The following is an 11,372-nucleotide window of genomic DNA, read 5'->3' as shown; positions in this document are numbered from 1 at the left end:
GGGGTAGAAAACATGGAGGAGGCCTCTGCGAGTTTCTGTTTGAATGTAGTGACCAGATAATTCTTTTGATTTCTTTGGCTCAGGTTAGTCCACGGATTGGACCAGTCACTACTTGATCCAGAACTTCCAGAACATACATCATCATGAAGCATGTTTAGTTTCAGGTTCTGGTTCTAAGGGTCTGGTCTTTGGGGCTATCAGGCTGAGGTCTTCCAGGAGAACATGAGGTTTGTAAAGAGCTGCTTTGTCTTTAAAGTTTACTGTAACTACAGGGTCCACAGGATGGAGATGATGTTGACTCAAAACAGTGAAAACATCAGTCATGTTGTCACGTCCAGACGGTGGATCATTTCATTCAATAACATTCATGGAAAACCTGAGGAGGTCCAGCCACAGCCAGCTAGTCCAAGGGCGTAATCTAGTCTTCAAATCATCCTGATCCCAAAACTGGTGGAACATCTGAACCATCTCTGGGAGCATGATCAAACTATGGAGCTCCCAGTCCAAGATGGAGCCTCCATTTGGACGAAGATGGTTGACGATCTATTGATCAACATTGTGGCGATGGACACCACAGAGTTACTGTCTTCATGCTCACCAACAGATGTTTTGTGGGGGTGAGGATCTGCTTCAAGTGGAGGAGTTCAAGTATCTCAGTGTTTGATTCTCAGTGAGAGAAGATCAGAGCGTGAGATTAACAAGACGGATCAGTGCAGCTTCCACAGTACTGTGGACTCTGTACTGGTCCATTGTGGTGAAGAAGGAGCAGAGCTGCAAAGAGAAGCTCTCAGTTTACCAGTCTATGTTCTTACCCTCACCAGTGGTCCTAAACTCTGGCTAGAGACTGAAAGAACCACATCCTGGATCCAAGAGGTCTAAATGAGTCCTCTCTGCAGGGTAGCTGGACTCTCCCTTAGAGAGAAGGTGAGAAGTTCAGTTCTCAAGGAGAGACTCTGAGTAAAGCTGCCGCTCCTCCACATCCAGAAGTACCAGTTGAAGTGGATCAGACATCTGGTAAGGATGCTCCCTGGACTCCTCCTTAGGGAGGTGTTCTGGACATGTCCAACTGAGAAGAGACCCCAAGGAAGACCCAGGACAAGCTGGAGAGACTATGTCTCTCAGCTGGTCTGGGAACACCTTGGAGTCCTCCAGAAGAGGTGGCTGTGGAAAGAGAAGTCTGGACCTCCCTGATCCTTCTGCTGCCCCCAAGTCCTGAGTCCAGAACCAGAGGACGTCTGTATGTTTAGAGACAATAAATGTCATAAATCCATTTCAGCTCCATTTAATCTGGAGGATGGATTGCGTCTCATCAGAATAAAATCACCACATTTTAACATCAGTTTTATGTTTTTGTTCCATTTAAACCTTTAAAACGTCTGAGAACTCTTCAGGTCTTCCATCCTGGTCTCCTGGTTTTCCTCCACCTAAAAGTCTCCATCCAGCTCCCGACCTTCTCTGACATATGACCCAACCCAAAGTCTTTACAGAAGCCGTGCCACCAGCGCAGAAACAAATCCTCTTACATAAATTTACAACAGCCAGGCCAACTGAGCGAGCCACCAGTGACTGCCCCCCTCCCCCCACATTTCATATTTCATGTCAGGGATTATAATCTGAGCAGCACAGAGTATTAGGACTTCATGTTTGGTTCTGTCTGGGGGGAGGGGGTTACATAAGCTTCAGATCTCACAGGTTTGGTGGTTTTCAGGCTGAACGTCTGAAAGTCACTCAGAGAGATGTTCCTGCCCTGAAGACCAGACCAGAACTGAGGGGTTCAGAACCATCAGGGGTTCAGTGTAAGCCAAAAACCACTTCAGAGGTCAAACATTCATTTGTCCAAGAGTTGGACGACCAGTTGTCCTGTTCAGTCTAAAACCAGGTCCTAAAAATGACAAACTTTAATTTACTGAGGAGATTTTATGAAAAACAGCAGGGACTCAGAGGTCACGTTGGTCAGATGATGATATGTTGTTCTCCAGCTCACCAGACGGACTGAAGCTCTGAAGTTTTACTTTCAGTCATTTCTGGATCAGAATCAGTTTATTTAATAAAACTTGCAAAACAAAATGTAGTTTAGGTTTGTTTTCAGGTGATGACAGAAAGTGAAGAAGTGTTGATAAATTCATCCCAAGGGTTTAAAAAGTTTCATGTTTTGTTGCTGCAGTTTAAAACTAATTAAACTAATTAACTAAAGTATGTTCTTTCTCAAACATAAACCAGACAAACTAGTTTTCTGTTTTTACAAACAGGAGCTTCAGGTGAGGTGAGTGGAGCTCTGCTGCTCCTGGTGGTCAGAGGAGGAATTACAGTTTTTAGTTTTTACACATTATCTTCTGGCAAATGAAAATATGAACTCTAACTCTGTGTTCAAAGACAGTTTTTTCACAATAAACAAAAATCTGTTTGATAATAAAAGTTGAGATGTAAAGTTTGTTGGTTTATTTTTTATTATTCGGACTGTACAGGAGAGACGGCAGGTGGTGGACACGAGCAGGAAGATGGAAACAAACCAAACCTTTTAAACAACAAACACCTCACAATTTTACATGGTGACCCACGAAATGCCTGAATAAAATTAACCAAATTAATTTAAATGCTGTTCTTGGAGTAAATTCTAAGTGGTCTCTGTAACGGTAACTCTCGGGAGTTTTGTCATAAACATTGTAACTAACTAAAGTGTAGTTGTTGAAGTTGAAACACAAAAATCAGATTTTTGTTCTCAAATTATTTTTCAATTGTTCTTCTACGTTGCTGCACATGGAGGGATGGAATGGAAGATTATACGAGGCTGCAGCATCAAGTTTTTCCTTTAGTTCACATTTGGCACCAAAAATGATTATTCTGGACACATTTTATGAGAGTATGTCCATGCATATTTCAAAGGGTCCAAATGGAGTCCAAAGTGTCCACACAGTTGGACATCATCATCATCAATCTGTAACTGAACGCTTCAACATCCAGTCATCAGTGAGGCTTTAAAGAAGGTAAGAACTGCAGGAACCAGGTTCTACGTCCAGATTAACTGTCAGCCTGTTAAAATAAACAGGAAGTGATGAATGAACAGAAAGCAGGCGCACAGCTGTACCAGGGGCTCTGCAGGTTTCAGCGAGACAAATTTAAGACTTTTTAAGACCTTTTTAAAGACACCTTGAATTAAATTTAAGACAAAAAAAAGTATAAATATAGAAAATGTTTGGAGGTTCCTGCTTTTTTACAACCAAGCACATCCTGTGTGTCACTCAATGGCACTCATTCAGCTTTAGTTTGTTCATTTGCATCTGAAAAATTAGAATGTCGTGAAAAAGTTTCACTTTTGTTGTCAATCCTTTCAGAAAGTGAAACTCATTTAAGACATTACACACAGAGAGGAATATTTCAAGCCTTAATTTCTTGTAATTTGATGATTATGGCTTACAAATTGAAAAACCAGTTTGGTGTCTCAGAAAATTAGAAAACAAGTTCAGAACATGAGGAAGAAGTCTGAGAGGGACTCACCGTAAAACTTCTGCCTGACCGACAAAGAAGGAAAAAGATGCACAAGATTAAATGATACCAGAGATTAAATAATCCCAGGGATTAAAGCAGAAAAAAATGCACTGAAAAAACTTCTCTACACCATCAACCCCCAATGACTTTAGTAAAAGTACAGTTTGGGTGTGGTTTCATTTATATGCTGATGACTATTTGATCTGCTTTGGTTCTGCTCCAGATGAGGAGGTGAAGTCTCTTGCTTGAAGTTTGCTTGAAATCCTGCAGACCTTTATTAACTTCATTGTGTCTTAAATGCCAAGAAAACTGGAACTGTGTGGTTTGGTCATGGAGGAGGGACCGTGCCCACCTCGGTGGACTTCACAACTGTAACAGTGAGACCAAATCTCACTTTGCCTCTGCAGCTCCAGCTGACTGGAATCTGCTTCAGAACACGTTGGGTCTCACCTCTCTTGTCTCCGTTTCTAATTTTAAAAGTCACTTTAATGTTTTCTTGCTTACTTAAGCAAGAAAACATTAAAATGACATTAACATTAACATTAATGTTGTTTGGAAAAGTTCTCATTCGCTAACGTTGTTTACTCAAAAGATGCACAGTTCCTGGCAGGTGAGGAACTTTTACTGGCTTTACTCGCACGGGCTGCATTCAGGACAGGTCACATACTGGTACGTAGATACGCTTGTGTGCGTACCCAGTTGCAGAATGGAGCCTGAAACTTCTGATGACTTTTATAACATTAAGAGTTCAGTGGAGATCAGTGGTGTTCCTTGATGCTCATGCAGCTGCTGTCCCAACTCACAAGAGCCTGCAGGTATGGTTGATGGGCGTCAGGGAGACTCGGCCTCCTGTCTGAGATAAGAGAGCGTTTTGGGAGACGGCAGAGCAGCACGTTCTCGTGCTCGCTGGGACAGATGTTCTCAGCCACAATACAAAAACATTCATATCCTTTGTCCAAAAATTCTGTAACAGTTGTCTTTTGACTTTGACGATGAACTCTTGTTAATGTAACTTGTGTTTTCCTTGTTTGTTATTGTGCAACCGGTCCTTCCCTCCATTTATGCTGACAAACAATAAACTCACACCAACCAGGTTATCAGCTGCCCGCTTCAATCCTACACAAAAGACAAATACATAAGGATTCAACGTTCTTCATTGTCATTTGCATCACATGAGGTACATGAGGTGGAACCAAATTATGTACACAGAGTCCCAGTTACATCGAACAATAACAAAAATATAAAGTGTAAAAAGAAACGGTAAATAAGGATCTAAGATATAAAGTAAGATATACGCTAAAGGAACGCCCAACGGTACACTAAAGATCTAAGATATACACCAGTCACTAATGATGCAAAACAATACACGGAACAACAGCAGCACGATTTTCATAGGTTCTGTTCGGATGTATATATATGTATGATGTATACATATATACCAGTATGTATATATTAATATACTGTATATACAGTACATTAATCTGTATATATATATATATATATATATATATATACGTTCCTCCCCTCACCTCTGGTCATGAACTCTGGTTAGGATGCTCCTTGAGAGCCTCCCTAGGAAGGTGCTCCAAGCATGTCCAAATGGGAGGAGACCCCAGGGAAGGCCCAGGATAACTGAGAGACATAGTCTCTCAGTTATCCTGGGAACACCTTGGTGTCTTCCCAGAAGAGCTGGAAGAGGTGGCTGTGGAGAGAGATGTCTGGACCTCCCTGCTCAAGCTGCTGCCCTGAGACCTGAGTCCAGAACAAGCAAAGCGACGTTTCGCGTCTTGTCTTTGGACGAGAAGGATACAAATAAAGTCCAGTTGTTTCATTTTTAACTTTTTTGGATTTACCATGATCTGGATGACTGAGAATCTTTACCAGCATTTTGGAACAAGCGGAAGATAATGGATGGATGGATGGATGGATGGATGGATGGATATATGGTATATACTGTATATTCTGACTATATATACTTGTGTTTAACGAGACAACTAATTTTGGCTCGGATATAACCCTGGTTTCATTTAGCACTTGTTCTCATTATTTCATGACCAGATCTGAACATGGACCATCAAATACACAAACCAATTTGGTTGTTTGGGGAGTAAACTGGGACTTTTGTCCTAAAGTCATCACAGAACTAGGTCAGAGGTTCTACTGAAACAGAACCAAGAGGTGAAGTCAAACTGAACAACTGGTAAAAACCATGGAAAATCCTCAGCTCAGTCATTTGTCAACACCTCTGTTAAACCTGTTATCACATGACCTTATGAAAAACATGACGGAGGACACAAGCTGTCACATCATCGCTGCACATTTCCTTAAAAAGTGACTAAAGGTTCCCGCTCGGTCTAAAAATCCCTTCATCTGATTACTGAGAACCCAAAGCTGAGCACAATGTCCTGAAAAATGATCAGAAATAGAAATCTGTGTTCATACAAGATGCTGGAGGTGAGATGGTTCAGGTCAAACCCTCAGGACAGATCTGACTCCACCCCCTGGTGTCAGAAAAGTACATTACAGGAGGTTCCTACCAAGGTTACTGCTGAACAGAACCCAGAGGATAGTTTAGTTCAGTTGAGTCTTCTGATTCAGTTTAAGGAGAAAAATTAATTAATTTTCTTAATGGCAATAAAAAATCTAGTCCACCCCCGACATTTACATTGTCTTCAGATCCTGTCCACAGCAGAGCTAAACCAACGATGATGGGAAATATATTTTTTATTTAGAAATAAGCTGTTAGCTCCAAATGTTTGCATATTAATCAAGTCAAACGCTTCAGTATTTCCATTTACACCCAAAGTAAATAGTTTACACCCAAAAAGGGGTGGGGTTTTGTTTTATCCCAAAAGAGAGGCGGGAACATTGGGCAGAGGTAAAGAAAATTTTGGTTTGCACAGTTTATCATAAAAATTTTATTCCAACATTTTTGAAGTGTTTTCCTTCTCTGTTGTCCAGAAGGAGTTTAGTTAAAAAATATCTTGAAAAGACAAAACACGAACTTGTTTGCTGCAACTTTCAGCGTGAAACGTTGTGATTGGCTTGTTGTTACGGTCATGAATCAAACATTAAAGACAGAATGGAAACTTTACAACTGAATGTTCTGAACAAAGTCTACGGTTCTGACCCTGAGTGAAGACTCGTTTGAACCATGAGGTTCTGATCTGAGATTAAAGACAGAACCAACAGGTTCTGTTCGTGACAGAGGACGGACTCGCCCTCCCGCCTGGATTTAAAGCTAACTTGAAGGCTTTTCTACACCTTTGAACGTTTTCAGGCATGTAGAAAAACCTTTTGGTGAGCCAGGAGCTTAATTTATGAATAAAATTAGTTTTTTAAAAATATTTCATTTTACAGAAACGTCAGACACAGTTCGACAAACTGACAAACAGAAGAATAATAAATAAATTAAATCGACCAATAGGAACGCGACAGAAGGCGTGGTCAGGAGGTGGGTGTGTACAGATGGGAGCACACCTGCCAAGGGCGGAGTCTGGGACATGATGAAGATGAGAAGGAGGACTCACAGGACCAACTGGGGACATCAGGATGTCCTTGTTTGTTCAGAGACTGGACTCGCAGCAGGTTAACTGTTGCCATGGAGACCTGAGAGCAGGAAGTTGATGCCTAAACAAAATAAAACAAACTACTCCCTGCTTCATGGATGATGTGTTCAACTGCTGCGAGTCGAGCCCCGGGACTGGGGACCGAGTGAAGCCAGGACTGCTGGTGTGTAAAGACTCGAGGTCTTCATTGTGGTCTTCCTCACAGAGACTCATATTTGGCGAGGACGTTCTTGGTGCGCCCGAGCTCTTTCCTCAGGGAGGCCACTTCCTGTCTCAGAGCAAAGTTCTCCTTCTCCAGGAAGGCGGCTCGGATGGCGATCTGGTTCTCCTTGAGCCGGCGAGCGTCGCGGGACCGCTTGGCAGCCATGTTGTTCTTCCTGCGGCGAGCCCAGTACTTATCGTCCTGCTCGAGAGGAAAACAAACCGGAACCAGAATCATTTAAAGACATCATGCTTGTTAACCAGAGAGCCACATGAGAACCTGGCAGAACCAAACCCCAACCCACGACACCAGCTCCAAGTTACCTTCAGGTCCTCGGAGATGAAGACCTTCCGGGCTTTCTTGATCATCGGTTGCGGCTTCAGCTCCTCGGCGGAGAACTTGTGTTTGCGTGGATCAAAGATCTCCTGGCCCGGAACGCTGGACAGAGCCAGGTCCGCTGGGTCGGGCTCGTAGCTGACGGGGACATGGACGGAGTTTGGGTCGGTGGGGCTGGGCGTGTTCCTGGAGTCCTGGAGGCCTGCAGAGGACAGGGAGTAATGGTTAGGTGGTCCTACCACTGCTGCAGACTCACATTTGATCAGAAGCAGAAAAAAACTTTGTTTTTCAGGTAAATTTAATATTTTTGTTCAATTCCTGTTTGTTTTTGATAAAAGATGAAGACGACGGATGATGAAGGTGGACCACAGGACTGAGGGGTCCAGCAGAACTTGAACCTGTTTATTAATGTCTATAGAGTGCTTATAACCATCTTATTACCTCTTTATTAACTGTTTATTAACTCTTTATTAGGCTGGTCTGGCTGCGGAGTTCGGCTGAAACTCCTACAGATTCAAGGACTGGATTCAGAACCAGGAACTAAAACTTCTCCGTGCTCTAACGTTCATCTGCTGCAACAGCAGGTCCAGGAGAGAAGCTCAAGCTTCCCTTTAACCAGAGCCTCTCCAGCCCCTCCTGGAGGACCCCAAGGTGTCCCCAGACCAGAGAGAATCTATAAACCCCTCAAAGAGTTCTGGGTCTGTCCCGGGACCTCCTCCCTGAGGGACAGACTCAGAAAACCTCCAAAATGAGGCTTCCTGACCGGATAGACTCCTCCTCTGACTCAGTCATTCTCACTGAGCTCCTGTGGATCTGCAGAGACTCCCTCTGGTTCTTGTTCCTGAACCTTCAGGACGGAGGACCCAGGACGGTTCTGAGGACATCGGAGCAGACCAAAGCTCAGCGAGGGTTGTTGTGGAGTTACATGTGTGGCGCCGTAAACGTGACTCTGACCCGTTCCTGAGGAACTGATCCGCTCCGTCTCCTGGATCCTGAAGGTTCCCATGGAGACCAGAAACCCATCTGCTGCAATGGGACCGGGGAGGCTCGTGCCTTTGGGTTCTTTGGGTTTCTGTTGCGTCTGTTTGTGTTTCAGTCAGAACCAGCAGCTGTGATGACAATGGACCCTCTGAGGGTTCTCTCAGACTCAGACCCATCTGAGGAACCTTTAAAGAATCTTTGTGACTCGTTACTTTTCTGTTCTTGACTTGAATCTTCTTCCATGACTTAAGAAGAACAGAAACATCAAGCTGTGGGTCAGCTCTGGTTCTGTTAGCAGAACATCTGCTGACAGAGAGGACATCGGATGAGAATGGTCCTGTTTGGACCTCAGCTCAGACCTCACAGAACCACGGATCAGCTGTTTGAGCTGAAACCCAGTCCAGGTTCTGTCTCAGAGACGTGTCAGATTATTCTAAAGATTAAGTTTCTCTGTTCTGATTGGAGCAGCAGATTACAGCTGGTTGGCGGAAACCAACAGGTCTCCTCAGAGTCCATCTTCAGTTTCATCTCAGGTCACTGTTCAACAAACAACACTCTGTTACCATGGTAACCACACTGGTACACCTGGTCTGATGGAGCGGAGCACCGCTGGTAGTCGGACACACATGAACCAGACACTCCTGAACCAGACACACCTGGACTAGACACACCTGGACTAGAAACACATGGACCAGAAACACCTGGACTAGAAACACCTGGACTAGACACACCTAGATAAGACACATCTGGATCAGACACACCGTGTGTGTGTGTGTGTGTGTGTGTGTGTGTGTTGTTCTAAATACATGGCGTCCTGGACAGAAGTAGGCTGGGGGGCTCAGCTCTCACGTCCATGTTTCCTAGACTACGTTTTGCTAACACGACCTTACAATCTAGCTGTTTTTTGTTACATTTTCTTTTTAATACCATTTTATTTTCACTTGTTCTTTTCAATTTGTACGCATCCTTTATGATTGTTGTTGTTGTTGTCTACTGTTGTCATCGTTCTTTGTTAAATTCAAGTCTCTCTTGTAAATGAGTCCCCGGGGCTCAATGGGATTAACCTGTAGAAATAAAGGTTGAATGAATGAAAACACACACACTGCCTGAGAGGAGCAGAACCTGCAGAACCACAGAGCACAGCTTCCGTCTGGACCAGACCTCTGGTGGTTCTGTCAGGACAGTTCACAGAAGCAGACGTGAAGGTTTGGTACCTGCAGAGCTGCTGTGGAAGCGGCTTGAGAAGCCCACCATCTGCTGAGGGGACGAGGAAGCGTGGCACCTGAGGGCCACCACTGTTTGCTTTGGTGTGGGCGGAGCTTGTGGCAGGATGTGGGGTGGGGCATGTGCTTGGTGCTGGGACAGACTGGAGGAGATTCCATTCTCGGACAGAAACTCCTCCAGGTCCATGTACTCCAGTTGGAAGGTGTCCCCGTCATAGGACAGGGTCTTGTCCCACAGGGTGGGGCCCAGGAAGGCGGACTGGGGGGTGCTGTGCTCCTCAAGGTTCTTCTTCTCCTGCTCTTTGCTGAACACTGCAGAGGAAGAGGAAGATGAAGAACAAGTTTCAGTCAGAACCAAACCTTTGATGGAGTCTGCTCCATGAAGACAATCTGGACTGTCCCTTCAGGGTTAAACAAGGACAGAAGGACGGAAATGTCCCTCTGAGGTTTCAGGTTAAATTCAATTTTTATTATGATTGTCTATTGTTGTTGTTATTCATTGTTGTCATCATTCTTTGTTAAAATCAGGTCTCTCTTGTAAATGAGTCCCTGAGGCTCAATGGGACTAACCTGTAGAAATAAAGGTTGAATTTCAATTCATTTTATTTTGTATCTCCAAGTTCCAACAGAAGTTGTCTCAGGACACTGAACAGAAACATTCACAGACTTTATAAAAGACAATCAGTAAAAACAAAAATAGTTAAATCATGTTATCTGGACCAGTTTCTTTAACTGAGGAAACGTTTCATCCCCATCCAGAGGACTTCATCAGTCTGCGGCCTGTCAACCAAATACTTAAAGAAACTGGTCCATATGACACGATGTAAACAATTTTGTTTTTATCTGATTGAGCTCATAAAACTTTTATCTGGACAATGAGTAAAAGTTCTCTGGCTGAGGAAGCAGCAGATTGTGTTGAATCTTCACTTCATCAGTCTCTCATCCTGAGCAAGAACAGAGGAGACAGTGGGAAGAAAAAACTCCCAATAACAGGAAGAAACCTCCAGTAGAACCAGGATCAGGACGAGTGGACATCTGCTTCCACCAGCTGGGTCTGAGAGGACAGGAAGTAGAAACAGACACAGAATGACAGGTCCAGGTGTGGTTTCTATAGTCCAGGTGCACTTCCTATTATAGTCCAGGTGCACTTCCTATAGTCCATATGTATTTTCTATAGTTCCTGTGTACTTTCTATAGTCGAGATGTACTTTCTATAGTCCAGGTGTACTTTCTATGGTCCAAGTGTACTTTCTATAGTCCATATGTATTTTCTATAGTTCCTGTGTACTTTATATAGTCCAGGTGTACTTTCTATAGTCCAGGTGTACTTTCTATAGTCTATGTGTACTTTCTATAGTCCATGTGTACTTTCTATAGTCTTTGTGTACTTTCAATAGTCCAGGTGAACTTTCTATAGTCAATGTGTACTTTCTATAGTCCAGGTGTACTTTCTATAGTCAATGTGTACTTTCTATAGTCCATGTGTACTTTCTATAGTCCAGGTGTACTTTATATAGTTAATGTGTAATTTCTATAGTCCAGGTGTACTTTCTATAGTCAATGTGTACTTTCTAT

At 43.4% G+C, this 11,372-nt stretch overlaps 1 protein-coding gene across 2 annotated transcripts in view; it reads right to left on the bottom strand.

Moving 5' to 3' along the window:
- Nucleotides 1-7,171: 7,171 nt before the first annotated feature.
- Nucleotides 7,172-11,372, bottom strand: part of LOC119424225 (hepatic leukemia factor-like) — a 9,090-nt gene continuing 4,889 nt past the window's right edge. Inside the window, exons 2-6 of one of the 2 annotated variants that reach the window (XM_037691708.1) lie at nucleotides 9,833-10,109; nucleotides 9,246-9,295; nucleotides 8,357-8,376; nucleotides 7,581-7,787; nucleotides 7,172-7,458 (exon numbers count right to left, since the gene is read on the bottom strand). In XM_037691708.1, the coding sequence (XP_037547636.1) occupies nucleotides 7,255-7,458; nucleotides 7,581-7,787; nucleotides 8,357-8,376; nucleotides 9,246-9,295; nucleotides 9,833-10,109 (758 nt within the window). In that variant the 3' untranslated portion in view covers nucleotides 7,172-7,254. Of the gene's footprint in view, nucleotides 7,459-7,580; nucleotides 7,845-8,356; nucleotides 8,377-9,245; nucleotides 9,296-9,825; nucleotides 10,110-11,372 lie in introns of both variants that reach the window. The other variant, XM_037691707.1, reaches the window with a different exon arrangement.

This window comes from Nematolebias whitei, chromosome 17, assembly GCF_014905685.2.
Source record: "Nematolebias whitei isolate Nwh7 chromosome 17, NemWhi1, whole genome shotgun sequence".
Lineage (NCBI taxonomy): Eukaryota > Metazoa > Chordata > Actinopteri > Cyprinodontiformes > Rivulidae > Nematolebias > Nematolebias whitei.
This window is presented reverse-complemented; position numbering and strand designations above follow the sequence as displayed.